Source organism: Micropterus dolomieu, linkage group LG20 (assembly GCF_021292245.1).
Source record: "Micropterus dolomieu isolate WLL.071019.BEF.003 ecotype Adirondacks linkage group LG20, ASM2129224v1, whole genome shotgun sequence".
Taxonomy (NCBI): Eukaryota; Metazoa; Chordata; class Actinopteri; order Centrarchiformes; family Centrarchidae; genus Micropterus; species Micropterus dolomieu.
Window position 1 is genome coordinate 35,928,022 of NC_060169.1, and position 20,550 is coordinate 35,948,571.

The window sequence follows — 20,550 nt, forward strand, 5'->3', positions numbered from 1 at the left end:
ATGTCTTGCATACGTCTGTGCGTGGTGGTTCTTGAAGCACTGACTCCAGCTGCAGTCCACTCTTTGTGAATCTCCCCCACATTTTTGAACGGGTTTTGTTTCACAATCCTCTCCAGGGTGCGGTTATCCCTATTGCTTGTACACTTTTTTCTACCACATCTTTTCCTTCCCTTCGCCTCTCTATTAATGTGCTTGGACACAGAGCTCTGTGAACAGCCAGCCTCTTTAGCAATGACCTTTTGTGTCTTGCCCTCCTTGTGCAAGGTGTCAATGGTCGTCTTTTGGACAGCTGTCAAGTCAGCAGTGTTCCCCATGATTGTGTAGCCTACAGAACTAGACTGAGAGACCATTTAAAGGCCTTTGCAGGTGTTTTGAGTTAATTAGCTGATTAGAGTGTGGCACCAGGTGTCTTCAATATTGAACCTTTTCACAATATTCTAATTTTCTCAGATACTGATTTTGGGGTTTTCATTAGTTGTCAGTTATAATCATCAAAATTAAAAGGAATGAACACTTGAAATATATCAGTCTGTGTGGAATGAATTTATACATTATACAAGTTTCACTTTTTGAATGGAATTACTGAAATAAATCAACTTTTTGATGATATTCTAATTATATGACCAGCACCTGTATTTACTGATTGTGCTCAAAAGTACTGAGGACGTAGAAACTTAGTGAAGCCACTAAGTGTACGTTATTTTACACTTTTAAATTCGGCATTTAGTTACATACAATGTCAACAGTTAATAACTTGAATTGACAGTTGCCAGATCAGCACTATCTACATATGGTAGGCTATTTTGAAATCAGATCTAGGACCCTTTAACAAAAGCAGTCCTTTTTACTGTTTTGGAGCACAATATCAGTATTTAAGACAAAACAAGTTGTTTTGTCCTGCATGGTTTGGGAGGGAACAGAGTGACCACTAGTCCTATACTTCTCAACAAGAACTACTTTAATTAGGTGTAAAGTAAAAATGGTTTGCTTTGGCAGATTTTGGTAAAAATTGTAAATGTTTTTATTCAATTAGAGATTGGATCTGTGTGATATCCCCAGCTGAGAATTTTGGTTAATATGTTACTATTTTCATAGCTTATTTAGAGCATGGGACAAACCTGGGCTAAAGAATTTTAGGGCTGCAACTAATGGTTAATACTAATGATTAATTTCAATATTAATTAATCTAAATTATATGTTCAATTCATAGATTAATTGTTTAGTATATAAAATGTCAAAAATAGTAAAATGAATAAATAAAATTACAGGCAAATGTTCAGTGTATGCTGTAAGGTAGTGACATCTACAGTACGCCTGTCTACCTCTATGTATTCCTCTATCTCCATCTACGTCTTTGCAGGCAAAACTACTCTGGCTGACTGCTTAGTGGCAAGTAATGGTATCATATCAAGTCGACTGGCTGGGAAGGTAAGTAAGTTGCTACAGAGACCTTTTTGACAGCCATGCTGTATGACCTATACGGATTCCAGTTTTAGTTCTTTGTCATTATTTGTGCTTATTTGTTATGTGTTAAACTACCAGCTGAGGTATCTGGACAGCAGGGAGGATGAACAGATCAGAGGAATCACCATGAAGTCCAGTGCCATCTCTCTGCATTACAGAATTGGTAAGGCCACTATGATGGCAAGTCGCCTTCATTTGTCCAGCAATCCACACAATATACCATAAACAAACAAAAATAACCTTTAATTGTTTGATGGTGAATATACTGTATATACTATTGCTCAGTATGATCCTTAGTTGATGACTGTCTTTATTATGCTCTGTCTTATGTGAAAGATCACACTTTCATTAGTATAGTGGTGTTGAAGCTATATGAGTCAAAGCTTTGACTCATATAGCTTCAACACTACTGTCTGTAATGAATTAGTGGAGCTCACCACTAATTTTTTAGGAAGATTTTTTGTAGAGTTAAAACAGAAAGTATTATCATTAATAAAAAATAATTGTTAGTTGGCTCATCTGAGCTCCAGTATTATTGAACTGGAGTTTGACATGAGTGTAAAAAGCCAAGAAATTCTCTCCAGTCTAAACAAGGGTTTTTGAGGAGAAAACTCTGAATAGTGTTTCTATCCACTTTTGTCTCCTCAGGAGATCACGAGTACTTACTAAATCTGATCGACTCTCCTGGTCACGTCGACTTCTCCTCGGAAGTTTCCACTGCTGTCAGGCTGTGTGATGGTGCCATTGTAATAGTTGATGCTGTGGAGGGAGTGTGTCCACAGGTAAACATCACTGTTTTAGACTTTGTCTCATTCAGGAAGCTGTTTGTTCAGAAAGATGAGACTTTGTAGTCTGCTGTCTGTAAGTATTTGGACTAAGTTTTGTCTCATTACATTGGATTTGATGCGGTAATTAAAATGAAACATTGACGTTAAAGTTCTGACTGTCAGATTTAATTTGAGGGTGTTCACATAAACTAGGTGAACAGTGTAAGAACTTTGCATAGCCCCCCACTTTCACAGGACCAATGATTTGAACATGGATGTTAGTTCTTTGGAACTTTGGGAACAGTATGTAGAACAAGATAATCTAAGCATAAAGGTCCGTTTATTAGCTTTTCAGAACTTCATTAGTGAATGAGGCGGGCACACGAGTTGTCACATGACCTGTGAAGTGAGTGGTCTTTTTTGAGGAGGAGATCAAACCCCTATGATCTGATCAAGGAGGTTACCCTCTCGCCCCATATACTGTTTAACCACCTGTTGTCATGTGACAACATGACAACAGTTTCATGCTTAGGTTCATGGGATGGCAACTGAGCCCTCTCTATTCGCAAAAAAGAAGAAGGTGAGATGCAGGGGAAAGCTTAGAAAAGCCACTTAGTGGTAACAGTCTCGGACACACTGCAAAAAGGTATGAGCAATGTTAGTGAATAATGTTAGTGCATAGTGTATCAGGGCCCTGAGTAACCAGAGTTCAGATTGGTGGAAGGGCATAAAATGCATTCAGCTTTCACACCAGAGCAGTACCTGGACCATGATTATTGGATGTTTAAAGGTAGCCCTAACAGCAGGAAGTGCACGGCTTGGCATCATTGGTAAAAAAAACATACTTATCTACTACATATTTGATTTATAAGTGCTGTAAAACACTTCAAAACTATATATTGTAAGTTAAACAACAATTAGAAAATTTTACATGTTTAACTTTCTTGCACATTAGAGAGATTATTAGAGAAAAGAATGATGACCATTCTCCTATAGGTATAGCAAATGGCCTGTTTATTTCTAAAAACAACTAAATCCACCTACGAGTGGGGCTGGGTAATAAAACAATAAAGATAATTATTGCAATATAATTTTCCTCAATATCAATGCAATAAATGTTCAATATATTGTCAATAAATATTTGGTTTAATTCAGTTGAATCACAAACAAATTTGCACTTAATTTTTCTAGTAAATTATTTATTTTGTTGAGGAAAAGGGACTGAAAATAGATTTACTAATCATAGTTGTTGAAAAAGATTTTATCATAATAGTTTTGATTGTTCTACCTCACATTTGCTAAGTGACCCACTGTTTGGCATCAGTGTTCTGACCATAAAGAAAAGTTTAACCAAATAATTAACAATCTGTTTTCTTCAATTTTACATTAGCTTTTAAACTTGAAAGAAATAATGATTTGACATATATCGTGATAATTATCAAAATCAAATTATATGAATTGTTTTTATTGTGATAATATTTTTGGCCATATTGCCCAACCCTACCTGCCAGCATCTCTAAAGATCCCTATTTAGGGCCAGAGCATGAAACATGCGGTGACCCTATTGAAACTGAACAAATTCTTTTTCTTCTTTCTGCAGATTACATACATTTTTTTTGTAGCCTAAACATGCTTGAAAAATCAAGGCCCATGGAAATGTATGTGTCATATGTTTTTGTGCATTGGCGTGGCAAAATGGCTTCCTAGCGCTCCCTAAATTGCAGCCCCGGGTATAGTTTCTGATCATTTTTGGCAGATAAATCATGTCTAGCCCTACAAAAAAACCTCATGGAGCAATGCCCTAAAAGAAACAGGAAGTCGGCCATTTTAAATTTTATGTTCATTTTTGCCGTTTCACAGGGTATGTCCATTAATGAACTCATCCTAGGCAACTAATTGGATTGACTTCAAATTTTTGCTGTGCAGTATTAAGGCATTGACGATCAAAAGTTGTGCTATTTGAGAGTTTTCGTCAAAGGGCGTGCCCGTGGCGTGGCGTCAAATATCGATGACTCTCCATGAAACGGGATGTTGTTATAACTTCACTGTACATGCTCATATCTCTACCAAATTTCAGGTGTCACAGGTTCAGGTGTAGCTTCATATATAACTGACAGAGAAGTAAAACAAAGCTTTTTAGCTGTATTTAATATTCAAAGAAAGTTTAAAATCATTTTCAGAATCTGAAACATTTGAAGTAAAATTATTTAAAAATGCATATATTTAATATATCTATTATCCATTATATCTATTATCACAATGTTTTTGCATAAACACTTAAATACATTTTCTGCAGGAAAAAAATACATGCTATATTAAATATTGGAATACATTTTTGGTATGGTTGATCAGTCATGTAACTCTTCTACCATATTTATGGCTTGTATGTATTGTGTGTAGACCCAGGCTGTGCTGCGTCAGGCGTGGCTGGAGAACATCAGGCCTGTTCTGGTCATCAATAAGATAGACCGACTCATCATGGAGCTGAAACTCACCTCTCAGGAAGCTTACACACACCTGCAGAAGATCCTGGAACAGGTGAGCCCAGCCGACACAGGCCTCAATAAGTGTACTTTAATACAGGTCCTCTGTAACACACTCAGCTACGTTGCTGTGCTACACAGAAACCTTCAGTGAGATTGTACTTTTTGTGTTGAATCATCAAGAACTCATATTGTATACCACTGTAACTAAGCGATTGTGTGTGTGCTCTTCCTTATAGGTGAACGCAGTGACAGGGAGTTTGTTCACATCCAAAGTGCTGGAAGAGCGAGCAGAGAAAGAGAAGGAGGAGGATAAAGAAAGCGAGACGCTGAGCGGAGATCAGGTGTTTGACTGGAGTACCGGACTGGAGGAAGCTGACGACTCCCAACTCTACTTTTCTCCTGACCAAGGAAATGTAGTCTTTGCCAGTGCCATAGATGGATGGGGCTTCAGGTGAGGCTGGATCCTTTGAAGCTGCATCATAGGGTTAGGGTCAGTGGTATGCGCGGTGTGAAGGGTCTAAGTGGAAGGAAAGATCCTTAGATGTTGACGCTGGCTTCAAAACTTCAGAAAGCAGTTTCACTGGAGGCTGCTGATGTTTTAGTGTAATGTGAAGACCTACAGTGGGGAGAACAAGTATTTGATACACTGCTGATTTTGCAGGTTTTCCAACTTACAAAGCATGTATAGGTCTGTACTTTTTAATCATAGGTACACTTCAACTGTGAGAGATGGAATCTAAAACAAAAATCCAGTAAATCACATTGAATGATTTTTAAATAATTAATTTTCATTTTATTGCATGACATAAGTATTTGATACATCAGAAAAGCAGAACTTAATAATATTTGGTACAGAAACCTTTGTTTGCAATTACAGAGATCATACGTTTCCTGTAGTTCTTGACCAGGTTTGCACACACTGCAGCAGGGATTTTGGCCCACTCCTCCATACAGACCTTCTCGAGATCCTTCAGGTTTCGGGACTGTCGCTGGGCAATACAGACTTTCAGCTCCCAACAAAGATTTTCTATTGGGTTCAGGTCTGGAGACTGGCTAGGCCACTCCAGGACCTTGAGATGCTTCTTCCTTAGTTGCCCTGGCTGTGTGTTTCGGGTCATTGTCATGCTGGAAGACCCAGCCACAACCCATCATCAGTGCTCTTACTGAGGGAAGGAGGTTGTTCCTGATGTCCTTACACAGCTCTCTGGTCTTGGCCATTGTGGAGAGGTTGGAATCTGTTTGATTGAGTGTGTGGACAGGTGTCTTTTATACAGGTAACGAGTTCAAACAGGTGCAGTTAATACAAGTAATGAGTGGAGAACAGGAGGGCTTCTTAAAGAAGAACTAACAGGTCTGTGAGAGCCAGAGTTCTTACTGGTTGGTAGGTGATCAAATATTTATGTCATGCAATAAAATGCAAATTAATTTTTTTAAAATCATACAATGTGATTTTCTGGATTTGTTTTAGATTCCATCTCTCACAGTTGAAGTGTACCTATGATAAAAATTACAGACCTCTACATGCTTTGTAAGTAGGAAAACCTGCAAAATCAGCAGTGTATCAAATACTTGTTCTCCCCACTGTATGTAGTTCTAGGGCTGTGTACTTGTGATTACTCTCTAAACAAACCAATGAAGTCCCAGCAGAGACATCTGAGTCTTCTTCTCCTCTCAACCCAAGACAAGCCTCTGAAGTAGAGGAGGAGGATGATGAGATCCAGACATCTACAAAGTCATATTAAAGTCTCTTACAAGTTGCAAAAGCTCCACTTTACTCATAACTGCTCATTGGTCCAGTTAAAAATAAGCTAAACACTGTAGTAGGGTTTGCAGTGCTTTTCTGTTGTCAGTGAGCCTGCATAAAAAAATGTAAGTAGAGACTAAGGGTTTGATTTTGTGTTTTGTAGCATCCAGCAGTTTGCCCACATCTACAGCCAGAGAATGGGTATTAAGGCTGAGGTGCTGCTCAAAACCCTGTGGGGAGACTTCTACCTCAATGCAAAAGCAAAGAAGATCATGAGGGGAGCTCAGGTGATGTAATTATGACTTATTGTAGGTCTAAATGTGTGTTTTCAATCTTTCTCCTGTGTTCTTTTCTCCTACATTGTGTAGTTGACTTTCACTGCCAAAGAAAGGGGGGGAAAAAAAGGGTTTATTATGAGGTTTAATTAAATTAAATGAGGTTTATTAAATACTAGAACTGTTACAGCTACTACTTGGGCAGACACCTCACATTCAGTCAGCACTATAATCTTTGTTTAGAGCTCTTTTTTTCTTAAGGAAATGTAACAATTCATGAATATATGCATTTCTTGTGAACATTAAAAATGGGTACAAACATAAACAACAAACAGATTAATCAATTATAGAGAAATATCTCGTTATACTATAAAGTTATCTGGTTTAGGGTAAAATATGGGAATATCTTGCAGCAGCAAACAACTGGGTGTTTGGAGACACAAGATCTTGGTGAAACAAGTTAAAATGGATGGTTTTGTCTTCTCTCTTCTCTAAACTGCACAAAAAGCTCCTCTCACACTGTACACATGAGGCTGTTTGCATAAACTACACTGCTAAAAAATAAAGGGAACACTAAAATAACACATCCTAGATCTGAATGAATGAAATAATCTCATTTAATACTCCTTTCTTTACATAGCTGAATGTGCTGACAACAAATTATCAATGGAAATCAAATTTATCAACCCATGGAGGCAAATTTATCAACCCATGGAGGTCTGGATTTGGAGTCACACTCAAAATCAAAGTGGAAAACCACACTACAGGCCGATCCAACTTTGATGTAATGTCCTTGAAACGAGTCAAAATGAGGCTCAGTAGTGTGTGTGGCCTCCACGTACCTGTATGACCTCCCTACAACGCCTGGGCGTGCTGCTGATGAGGTGGTGGATGGTCTCCTGAGGGATCTCCTCCCAGACCTGGACTACACTCCTGGACAGTCTGTGGTGCAACGTGGCGTTGGTGGATGGAGCGAGACATGATGTCAATTGGATTCAGGTCTGGGGAACGGTCGGGCCGGTCCATAGCATCAATGCCTTCCTCTTGCAGGAACTGCTGACACACTCTGAGGTCTGGCATTGTCTTTCATTAGGAGGAACCCAGGGCCAACCGCACCAGCATATGGTCTCACAAGGGGTCTGAGGATCTCATCTCGGTACCTAATGTAAATGTACTCCGTACTTGTATAGCGCCTTTCTAGTGCATTCACCATTCACCCACATTCAAACAGAAACTAACATTCACACAATTCGGGGTTCAGTATCTTGCCCAAGGACACTTCGACATTCAGCCTGGGGGAGCCGGGATTGAACCGCCGACCTTCCGATTAACGGCTAACCCGCTCTACGTCCTGAGCCACAGCCGCCCCATAATGGCAGTCAGGCTACCTCTGGCGAGCACATGGAGGGCTGTGTGGCCCCCCAAACAAATGCCACCCCACACCATTACTGACTCACCGCCAAACCGGTCATGCTGGAGGATGTTGCAGGCAGCAGAACGTTCTCCACGGCGTCTCCAGACTCTGTCACGTCTGTCACATGTGCTCAGTGTGAACCTGCTTTCATCTGAAGAGCACAGGGCGCCAGTGGAAAATTTGCCAATCTTGATGTTCTCTGGCAAATGCCAAACGTCCTGCACGGTGTTGGGCTGTAAGCACAACCCCCACCTGTGGACGTCGGGCCCTCATACCATCCTCATGCAGTCTGTTTCTGACTGTTTGAGCAGACACATCCACATCTGTGGCCTGCTGGAGGTCATTTTGCAGGGCTCTGGCATGCTCCTCCTGCTCCTCCTTGCACAAAGGCAGAGGTAGCGGTCCTGCTGCTGGGTTGTTGCCCTCCTACGGCCTCCTCCACGTCTCCTGATGTACTGGCCTGTCTCCTGGTAGCGCCTCTGGACACTACGCTGACAGACACAGCAAACCTTCTTGCCACAGCTCGCATTGATGTGCCATCCTGGATGAGCTGCACTACCTGAGCCACTTGTGTGGGTTGTAGACTCCGTCTCATGCTACCACTAGAGTGAAAGCACCGCCAGCGTTCAAAAGTGACCAAAACATCAGCCAGGAAGCATAGGAACTGAGAAGTGGTCTGTGGTCACCACCTGCAGAACCACTCCTTTATTGGGGGTGTCTTGCTAATTGCCTATAATTTCCACCTGTTGTCTATTCCATTTGCACAACAGCATGTGAAATTGATTGTCAATCAGTGTTGCTTCCTAAGTGGACAGTTTGATTTCACAGGAGTTTTGCCTTAATGAATATTCAATTTGGGGCGTTTCAATTTTATTGTGAAAAGTAATGGGAGGGTAACATGCAGATACATTTATTTACTACACAATCTAACAAGCCTAAAAGCATTTTCATGGGAGTGAAACAGCATATGTATTTAATACGTCTGAAAGGAAGGTGCAAATCGCCAAGTGTTGCAGAGATGGCTGCTGTTATAGTTTCCAGGAGACACAGCCGTAATGAAAGAAAACGTAGAGAAATTAACAACATTAGATAATATTATTCTATATACAATATATAGAAATAAAATTATTTGATTTTATTTATTCGATTAATTATATGAATTGAATTTGTCTTTGTATTTTCCTTTAGCTTTGGCAATACTGTTGTATTAACCTTCCTGCCAATGAAGCAAATTTTGTTTTGACCTGACATTTTTTCTCCGTGAGAGGGAACGGTCACCAACTGTTCACAGCACGCCGGTCGTAATAGCGACACAACCCATTGTAGGTACCAGAGAGGGAATGGGGCGTTGGGGCGTACAGGGCCAGGAGATCGCAGACGGTTGTGATTGTTCCCTCTGGCTGGATGAAGCATGATCTGCTGGCATTTCCTCACGTCTGGGTCATTCCAGCACACTGTATCTGTTTCTGCTGGGGTTTCCCAAAGCAGTTTTTCAGGTGTGCTGTCCCAAGTACGTTGTGCAATCTCAGACAGGATATTTATATATGATTTCCACATACTCGGGACGCACTGAACGAAACAAACCAAGGTTTTCACGCAGTGGCTGCTTCCAGACTCTTCATGGCGGAAACCATTAAAACACGCAAAACCCTCATTTAAATACTGCCACCTCCATTGTGTTTGTTCCTGTTGTCATCTACGCAATAATACTTAGTAAATCACCCATAACAGGTACTAAAATGACACGTGCAATATTTTAGAATGCACACGCAATTTAGTACTCTTCATTCGGGATGTTAGCAAATATATCTCTTACATTAATTTTCATGTGTTCTCCTTTTCTCCCTCTTCGCTGCAGGCCAAAGGAAAGAAGCAGCTGTTTGTGCAGCTTGTGCTGGATAACATCTGGAGTTTATATGATGCAGTAGTCACTAGGAGGTGGGTCAAACATGCTAAACACTGAAACACTTTGTTAAAAATAACAAGCAGTGTTGCTTTCTTAATAAATTAATTGATTCTGTTGTAATGGGATGTTTAAATGTGCAGATATACCGTAGTACAAGGTGGGGTTCACCTGGAGTGAAGAAGACACAACACTCGCAGTTTATAAACCTGTTGGGCCAAAATAAACCATGTTTCCCTGCACACTGAGTCTACTTGGGTGAAACCCCCCAGGTATATCAACGCTCTGCAAAGTAGGCTATATTTGGTGACTCATTTTATCACTTTGCAGAGAAATTAGAGAATTTGCAAAGAAAGGTTATCTGGTATTATGTTAGAAGACTTGGATACAAGCACAGACCAGGTAAAGCAACATTGAACACACCTGTCCCAATGTCATTCAGTACCACGGTGGTCTCAATCACTCCGATAGGCAACATCATTAAGAACAAGCCTCCTCCACACGCGGTTCACCGGCTGCTGAGAAAACGGAATCACGGGTGGAAAAAATCCAACATGCGCGTTTTTTTGGCTGACTTTGTTTGTCTGGAGGGAAAAGCAAGGTTAGCAGATTAGAGCAGTTTGCGAGTTAACACTAAAATGAAGTGGAGAATTAAGTAGAATTGAAATTGTTAGACAGCAAATAAGCTACTAGAAAAAGGGTAACAGTATTCTTTAGAATTTTTTCAAATAAAATATACAAGTATAACCCCGTCCCCACCAGTTTCACTGTCATTCTGTGGGAAACACTAAGCTGTGTTATACTACAATTTATTTTCAGTTATATTTTATTCATACAGATAAGCTGTATGGGGTGGCCATGGCACATGAGAAGATGCTTGCCTTTGGTGTGGGAGACCCGGGTTCAATTCCCACTGTGACACATCCACCATTGTGTCCCTGAGCAAGACACTTAACCCCTAGTTACTCCAGAGGCGTGCGACCTCTGACATGTATTATATATTTTATAGCAATTGGAAGTCGCTTTTAGCGTCAGCTAAATGAGTACATGTATATGTAATGTAATACGCTCTGTCCAGTAGCCTAACCTGGAGCAGCACTTTTTATTTTGAGCTGTGTTTGAGTGAGTGACGCAAGGTCCTGTAACCTGCTGCAGGTTTGGAGAAAATGTAAAAGTTATTTGTCAGTGAATGTTTGATTATGAACATACAGTTGAAAGGACCTCAGGAAAAATAGCGGGTACTCTGGCTGGGGCTGATGGGGATCCTAATAAATAAAGAGAGACAGATTTTTACACTAAAGAAAAGTTACAAAAATGTGTGTGTATGCTGTCAATTATTGGTCTTGGAAAGAGAGAAAATCTGAATCAACAAAAACTGGAATTGGCAGGACAGGCTTTTTAAAAATCAGAAATCGGAATCAGCCAAGAACATTGCAATTGGTGCGTCTCTGTATATCTTATTTATTCTTACAATTTGGAAACTTGCAGGCACAAACCATTTTATCTTGTTTGCTACTTCTTTTAAATGAACACACAATAAAATATCCAGCTGTCCACAGCCCTGCAAACATGAAGAGGTCCATAGGCAAGTTACCCCAGATGTAGATTTCCTTGCAGTCAGCCTTAATGATTGATTGATGATTAATGAGGTGAAGTGTGCAAAGTTAGCATGACCCGTAGAGTCCTATAAGCCTCATCTTCTCAAATACCTGAGCCTGAGTCATGTTATGCCACGATAACACGTGTGCTCATGAAGATAGCTGGAAGGGAACAGAGGCAGGTCAGAATGTCCATGCCCTGCAGTGTTTTTGCAAAGGTGTTGTGTGTTTCTGTGACTAGAGACAAGGAGAAGGTGGAGAAGGTGGTGACATCACTTGGAGTGAAGGTGATGGCCAGGGATTCTCGTCACTCCGACCCCAAAGTCCTCCTTTCTGCCATCTGCAGCCAGTGGCTCCCCGTGTCCCAGGCTGTCCTCTGTATCCTTTGCCTCGTGTCTTTATCTGTTATCAGCTAAAACTCCTCTTTCTGCCTGAGTGAAGCGTTTTTTGGAGATGTTTGTACATTTGGTGTTTATTTGTCCTTAACACAGACTGTAGCGATGGTGTGTGAGAAGCTTCCCAGCCCGTTAGACATGGCGGCAGAGAGGGTGGAAAAACTGATGACTGTCGGAGCGCGACGATTTGACTCATTGCCAGAGCAGACGCAGGATCTTAAACAAGGTACACACACACACACAGGATCTGCAGTACTGAATTAAAGAGGACCTCCACCAATTTTAAAAATGAAGGTCAGTTAACTATTTGTGAAGAATATTGCTCTGCTTTTCAGAATAAAACATATAAACCACGGCACTAAATGAACAAAAGCTAGCTTATTACTCGGGGCTGGAAAAATGAATAGATATACCTGCTTCAAGCCCCATCATCAACATTCCTACACTGAAAGAAGTGACATGACTACTGTGTCCACCGTGGTCTAAAGTTTTTAAATTTGAAGTGGATTACAAAATGATTTCATTTCACCTCTGTTGCAGTAACTTGTTTAACAATGTACAATATTTTGAAAAGTAGAAAAGGTAGAAAAAAGTTGATTCAAGCATAAATGTACTTAAGCTGAACACTTTGGTATTTGAATGGATGCAGGAGTAGTAGAAATGAGAGACAGACAGAGAGAGTGAGAGAGACACGTCACATTACTGTTATTCAGATTATGACATTTTGGAAAATCTCCATCATAAGTGGCCTTTATTGTTCAAGAGGCTTTTTTATAGAACACATTGAACTGTAGCGTGTACAATTTCAGTCAATTGGAGTCATGGAGTGGGGCAGAGCAATTATACTTCATTATAGCGCCACTGTCAGGCCGATTGGAATCATATTTTTTGTAAGGCACTTGCATGTCATTCAGTTATGGTTGTTTCATGTCTCAGTATCTGTATATGCAGATGCACAATATTATAAAGGACCCCTATCGGGATCAGGGGCAAATATGATCAGGCAATTGAAAGTACCAGGAATGGGATAGTCATAAGATGAAAAACGGTGCGTGAGCAGTGTGTCATCTCAAATGAATACCATGTTTGGATTGGATAGTTTTAACATCCTGTATAGTGATGTTAGATGTGTTGGGTGTTTTCTAGCGTTCCTCCGGTGTTCGAGCGGGGAAAATGCTCCGGTCATTGTCTATGTGTCCAAGATGTTTACTGTGGATACCAAGGCCTTGCCTCAGAACAGACAGAGGTAAGAGTGTGTGTGTGTGTGTGTGTGTGTGTGTGTGTGTGTGTACAGATCTACAGTCAGCAGATGATGCAGTCCTGTTCTTCAGTCATGGCTTTGGATATGCCTGATATGTTTCCTCCAACCCTAGGTAATATCGGTGAATGAAATTTACTTTGTGTTAGGGCTGGGCGATATGGCCAAAAATGTTATCATGATAAAAACATTTAATATCATTCGATATCGGTAATTATCATAATAAATTTCTTTCAAGTTCAAAGTCTGACTGGTGTGGTTAAACTTTTCTTTGTGGTCAGAACGTGACAAACCCTTGATGCCAGACAGTGGATCACTTAACAAATCTGAGATAGAAACATTCAGAACTATTATGATAAAATCTTGCTTCAGTCTGTTTTCCTCAACAAAATAAATAATAGAAATCTTAATAGAAAAATGAAGGGCTAATTCGTTTGTGATTCAAAGGAATTAAATCAATGGTATTGGTGGTATTCGGAGAATACTGCAGGGCCACAGACAATGCACGTGTCATTTATTTCAGATTCCTGCATTTTCAGCAATTCTTTGTCATTTATTTATTATAAGCTGCAGAAACTATTCAAGTGTTAAAGGTGCAGTTTTTCAATGAAATAACTTATTAATAAATCCAGTTTTACTGCCTTTTTGTCAACGGGCTGCAGTCTCACTTAAAAAAATGAAGCACATGCATGTTTACTCTGTTGCTTGGAGCAGCCACTATTCTGCTTTTAATGTGAAGGTATCGGGACGGGATGTAGCTGCATTGGCGCTCCCGAGCCTCTCTCCGACCACAGCGACAACACCACAGCTAATGGCACGCAGTCCACTAACACCATAAAACAACCAGCTCCCAGCAAAACACAGACTCCAACGTAAACTCCACGTAAGGATAAAAACAACTATAAAGGTTAAAGTGTTGTTTTAATAATGCAAGTGAGCTCACAATATAGTCCCTACATAGAGGGTAGGGAGTAGTGAATGAGTGGGGATTTCGGACACAGCCACCTATTACAGATGATTGATATCCCTGTGGTTAATAAATGGCTAGGCATTCTGATTGTCAGAGGGTGGTAACGGATGATAGAAAAACATTCATTTGTTTGGAGTATCCTTTATCAGAGAGCGAGGTGAACTTAGTCAGGTCGTCTGAGTTATCTGGCTTAAATAAGGTAAAACTCTGTGATCACAAACCTGGTTTCCAACTGATTTTGTTAACCTTTACAAACCCAAATGCAAATTGAGCAGCGTTTTTCCAGAGGGTTAATCGGTAGGTTGATTTAATATTCCTGCAGTATAGTTTAAAGTGAGCAGGCTTTGTGATACTGGATAGCCTGGGTTTAGCACAGTTAGCTGGCTAAGGCTGAGATTAGCACTGCTTGAAAAAACTGAGCCTGATTTCAGTTAGTTTTAAATAGCACCAAATCATAACTTAAGTTGTCTCAGGGCACTTTCCATATAGAGCAGGTCCAGATCGTAGCCTTTATCACAATGCAGAAAGCTCCAGAAAAAACTACAGTGTCGTCCTGTGTCTGACGGCTTTCGACTCATAAATGTGTTGCTCAAACTGGACTTCCTGGATCATATTTCATTTTCTCACGGTACCTTAAGCAACACATACGAATAACCATTTCACACACACAGCCTTCACCTCAATTTTTTTTTTTTTTTGAACTGTTCCTATGGTTTCAGCTGATATCCTGCTTATCACACTGCATCTCTGACCTCTAGGAAACAGCTGTTATCTGGAGGTCTGATGGGATTCTGAAGTGTGTGTATGTGTTTAGGCCGTTGACCCAGGAGGAGATTGCCAAGCGCAGGGAACTGGCCAGACAGAGACACGCTGACAGGATGGCAGCTGATCAAGCAACCGCAGAGAGTAACAATAACCTCGGCCACTCAGGGAGTATGTCACAGGAAGGCCAACCTACAGGACTCGAAACAGGTAAGCTCAACTTTCCACTCACTGACTTATTTCTTTCATTTTTCATCTTTTTATGTCAGTTTGACAAAAGACTAGTACCAATATATTTTGGATAGAAAATGGGTGATAGTTTGTTTTTGACAGGGTTCTACAGGAAAAGGTGAAAGTGCTAGTATTAAATGCTCAAAAGCGTCAAGTATTGGGTAAAAGTACAGCATTTTATCCATGGCATATTCACAGCCGGAAATCGTTCTTTGGACACAGTTAAAATTGTTATAATCTATATCATTAGCAAATAAATTACAACAAAAGAAAACAAGATCCAGCACCTAATGTCAGAGTACATACAAGAACGATGGTTCCCTGTGATTGACTCTCACACTTTCTGTGTTCTTGTTTCTTTGTCAGCTAAGATGGAGAAACTGACATTGAAAGACTGGAAGCCAGAGGAGGAAGAGGAGCAGACGAACTTCATAGCATTTGCGCGAGTCTACAGCGGGGTGGTCAAGAAAGGACAGAGAGTATTTGTACTGGGACCAAAGTATGACCCTGCCCAGGGCCTGAGTATGGTAAAGCCACAGTTATAAGTCATCCTGATTCACACTGCCTTATGACAAACCAAGAGCTGTAAAGATGATGTGACATAGACTGATAGGTACTGTAACTGACAGTGCTACATGGACCCATTCTAATTATCTGTTCCAATTAAGTTCCATGTAGCACAAAGACTGCATATAAATAAAGTGGACGCAGCCATTGTGACGTCACCCATTGGTATGTGGACTGCTGTTTTAAAGCCTCGATTTTGGCCGTCGCCATCATGGTTTCTTAACAGTTGTTACCATATTTGGACGAGAGGGTGGAGCTAGCTAGCTTTGTTAGCAAGGTGCATCTGTAATTCATGTTAACTGTGATATTAACTGGTATGCAAATTTTTGCTAGTGAAAACTGGCTTAAAATAAAATGTAATTACTGGAAAGAAATCTTAGTGTCTTTTAGTAACCTGACACTGAACAAGACATTTTTAGGTGACCAAATCATTACAATTAACTTTCATGACCTTAAAACACACTGTGAAAGAGTCAAATTTCATAGACAAAAACACAGACAGCACCCAAAAAGTTCACAGCTATATGTTGCACTGTGCCGTGCTGCCAGCAAGAATTGCCTCAATTTTGGAGCTGTTCAGCTGGAGGAAGTTGTGTTTCATCCACACCTTTATCTCCTTCAGGTAGGCAGTGAGTGTTGAAGACGGAGATGATGTTGGTGAAGCTGCAGAGGTGTGGTTGTCCAATTTTATGTAGAGTTGTGGGTCATCAGCATAGCAGTGAAATGAGACTCCGTAGCGGCTGATGACGTGGCCGAGGGGGGAGGATGTAAATGATGAAGAGGCTGGGGCTGAGGACTGACCCCTGGGGGACTATGCTGGTGACGGTGTGTTGCATTTCCCAGTGAAATGTACTCTGTTCTGTCAGTGAGGTACGATTTAAACCAGTTAAGAGCAGTGTCAGTGAGTCCGGTGGTTTGGTGTAGCCGGTTGAGGAGAAAGCCACGATCCAGTGTCGAAAGCAGCAGACAGATCGAGGAGTATGAGGAGGGAAGGTGAGCCAGCATCAGCTGCCATTCGTAGGTCGTTTTTGACTCTAACCAGGGCTGTTTCGGTGCTGTTGGCAGAGCGGAAATCAGACTGGAATTTGGTTATGTTTGAGATGGTCCTGGAGATGGGCGGCAACAACTCTTTCCAGTACTTTGGAGAGGAATGGGAGATTGGAAATGGGCCTGTAATTTGCAAATACATCTGGATCAACCTAAAGCATGCCCTGCTTTATCATCTGTTTTCCTCTAAATAGAACCATAATTTATCAAATTCAACATCATGCTGTGTTGAAGACTGAAACAAGTGATTGAGACCATAAACTCAGTAGGAAAGTTTTTACTGAGGTAATAAATCACTTTCTTTCTTGTATACAAACTTATTTTTGCAAACGGTGGAGTCGCCACCTGCTGTCATTAAAAACAATGCAGGTTTAAGGAACTTCCCAATTGGCTTCACTTTTTAGACCAGGAGGTTGGTGTAGCATGATGGAACTTTAATTTCATTGTACATCGTTATGTTGTATAATGATAAATAAACTACCATGAAAATGAATTTTTACCCTAGTTATATATGCACTGTGATCCCAACAAAATGAACTATGACTATGAGCTTTTGCAAATGCTACATTTGTGAGACTTCTCATGCTCATTCCTTTTCTCATCTCTGCCAGTTGCCAGAGGGTTGCAGTGCTTCAGACTGTGTGCCCGAGGTGTCTCATCTGTCCTGTTGTTCCATGGAAAGACTCTACCTTCTGATGGGCAAGGAACTAGAGGAGCTGGAGGAAGTGCCTGCAGGAAATGTCTTGGGTAAATTTGTGTGTTTCTTCTTTCTGATTCACTAGGCTTGGGCGATCTTCTCTATTTTCATATAGTCTAATCATGGCTACTTGAGATCACAGATTGGCGATCTGATCGCCGGGGGGGCGGTGTTACGTTGCAGCATGCCAGTGAAATGCCAGCGTTGAAGAAATAGGCCTATTATCTGTAAGAGAAACAAGCAGTCCACATCTGTAAATGCACAATACAGTGTCTCCCACAAAACCACAGTGTAACTGTGCCGGAGGTGCAATCGATATTGACTAGCAGCTATGTACAGCGTGCTAACCTTGACAACCCAGCTGTATTCTAACATTAACATAGCTATTCTTATTAGCTTGTATTAGCTTGGCTTTTTACACACTTGTTTGTAACTTATTTGAAGGTGGGTCTCTGACATTGACATTATTGTGTTAAGAAAATAGACTAACTTCTCAGAGTTAACCTGAATGCATTAGTTTTTCTATCTACACACAGCTCCATTTCAGTGTGTTTGAGAGGCGGAGGTTCTGTGTTGTGCGCAGCTCCACAATGAATTAGGATTTTAGACAAATGAAATAGTAAATGGTATGTAGCGGTCAGTGTTGATTTTGTGACGTGTCGTGTGTGAATAAATCAATGAATGGGATAACACTGAAGTGTGGTGCAGATTCTAGAGACGGTTTTATGTCATCTTTGTTCTGATGGAGAATTAGAACAAAATTAAAACCGCCTTAATATCGGTGCCTGGGAAAACCAATAGCTGATCCAATTGTCATAAGCTTAAATTTTACCCAGTTTCAGATTTTGGAATCAGTTGAGCAGTCAAAACATTTAACCAAAGTGTGATAAATGAGCCTCATGGGCCATATCTGCAGTGGTATGGTATATAGCCTACAGTTCATCTGGAAAGTATTCACAGCGCTTCACATTTTCCACGTTTTGTTATGTTACAGCCTTTTTTCCAAAATGGATGAAAATCATTATTTTCCTCAATCTACAAACACCACCGCATAATGACAACGTGAAAGAAGTTTGTTTAAAATCTTTGCAAATTTATTAAAAATAATATACGGGAAAAAAGCACATGTACATAAGTATTTACAGCCTTTGCTCAATACTTTGTTGAAGCACCTCTGGCACAGCCATTTTCAGATCCCTCCAGAGATGTTCAATGAGGTTCAACACTGGGCTCTGGCTTGGTCACTCAAGAACATTCATGGAGTTGCCACTCCTTTGTTATCTTTGGCTGTGTGCTTAGGGTCATTGTCCTGTTGGATAAAGAACCTTCGCCCCACTCTGAGGTCCAGAGTGCAGGTTTTCATTAAGGAGCTCTACTGCATTCATCTTTCCCTCCATCCTGACTAGTCATCCAGTTCCTGCCGCTGAAAAACATCCGCACAGCATGATGCGGCCACCACCATGCTTCTGATGAGTTGTGCCTGGTTTCCTCAAGACACGATTCTTGCTTTTGGCAAGCTCCAGGCAGGCAGTCACGTGCCTTTTACTGAGGAGTGACTTCCGTCAGGCCACTCTACATTACAGGCCTGATTGGTGGAGTGCTGCAGAGATGGTTGTTCAATTCCTTGGATTTCATGGCTTGGATTGTGCTCTGACGTGCACTGTTAACTGGGGGACCTGATATAGACAGCTGTGTGCCTTTCCAAATCATGTCCAATCAACTGAATTTACCACATGTGGACTCTCCTGGATGAACAGTGGAAACAGGATGCGCCCGAGCTCAACTCTGAGTGTCATGGCAAAGACTATGAATACTTATGTACATGTGCTTTTTTTTGTTTTTAATAAATTGAACAAATACTCACATTTGGTCTCACGTGAGAATCATTTAGACTTGGCCTCGGGTGCCTCAAATGATTAGAATGACTGATTGTTGTATCTACAGCCAGGAGCACTAATGAAGCAAGCGATATCTGTTACCTTGATAACAACCCTGCAGAGGTTAAATAGCTGGGATGTCAGTCAGAACTGAAGACGACTCTCAGATGAGAGGGGAAATGTCCTCACGTATCTTCAACCAAGTCCTGTTGCCCTTTTGACTTTTAACCCACTTTGGATAACTATGACTTGGATGACTGAGAATCTTCACAGACAAAGTAATTAACTCTTCTTCTAACCCTAATGTAATCTTTATTTTTATCTTTTTAAATTCTCCTATCCTCTCCTGTCCCCTCAGGTATCGGAGGTCTTGAGGAGTATATCTTGAAGTCTGCCACCTTGTCAACTTCACCCGCCTGCCCGCCCTTCATCCCGCTCAATTTTGAGGCCACGCCCATCGTACGGGTTGCTATAGAACCCAAACATCCAAGTAGGTTTTGGAAAGCACACACATACACGCTTAGTGAGTTCATGAGCTTCACCTTTTATTTGGCAGTGTACACCACACTAACAATTAAATTTATTTGAAGAGGTAAATACATATTACAGTAATTCCATATGATACAGTAATTTTTCATTTTACTGAACCAATTCGACAGGAAATGTGTTTCTGTTGCACTTCTACACCTGTCACAGAGGGAATCTGAAGCTGTGTTTAGGTCTCCCTCACACGTGATTCCAGAAATCGTGGAGAGGAGGGAGAGAAAGCTCATTAGATGTCTGCCATTTTATACAATGCTCCAGTGCACGGGAAGTTTACTTAAAATCCCTAGAAAGCAATGAAAGCAGTGCAGACTAGGCTCGTGCCAATTGGCGATTGGATCAGCTATCGACGTTTGAAGGGATGATCAGTGATTGGTTTTTCAGGCTTCGATATTAAGGCGATTTTAACTAAATCCCAATCGGAACAAGATGACATAAAACAGTCTCTAGAATCTGCACCACACTGCTGTTTACCATTCATTGATTTATTTGCAGTGACACGCCACAACACTATATGCCGCCACATAGTATATACTATTTAATATGAGTAAA

General features: G+C 40.8%; 1 protein-coding gene across 3 annotated transcripts in view; it reads left to right on the forward strand.

Moving 5' to 3' along the window:
• efl1 (elongation factor like GTPase 1) overlaps positions 1-20,550 on the forward strand; it is a 33,854-nt gene that overhangs the window by 1,963 nt on the left and 11,341 nt on the right. For all 3 annotated transcript variants that reach the window (XM_046033204.1, XM_046033205.1, XM_046033206.1), the window contains exons 3-16: positions 1,361-1,428; positions 1,543-1,627; positions 2,113-2,246; positions 4,632-4,769; positions 4,954-5,168; positions 6,625-6,748; positions 10,009-10,088; positions 11,893-12,029; positions 12,150-12,272; positions 13,193-13,292; positions 15,089-15,246; positions 15,634-15,794; positions 17,493-17,628; positions 19,814-19,945. In XM_046033204.1, coding sequence (XP_045889160.1) covers positions 1,361-1,428; positions 1,543-1,627; positions 2,113-2,246; positions 4,632-4,769; positions 4,954-5,168; positions 6,625-6,748; positions 10,009-10,088; positions 11,893-12,029; positions 12,150-12,272; positions 13,193-13,292; positions 15,089-15,246; positions 15,634-15,794; positions 17,493-17,628; positions 19,814-19,945 — 1,791 coding nt within the window. The remainder of the gene's footprint in view (positions 1-1,360; positions 1,429-1,542; positions 1,628-2,112; positions 2,247-4,631; positions 4,770-4,953; positions 5,169-6,624; positions 6,749-10,008; positions 10,089-11,892; positions 12,030-12,149; positions 12,273-13,192; positions 13,293-15,088; positions 15,247-15,633; positions 15,795-17,492; positions 17,629-19,813; positions 19,946-20,550) is intronic.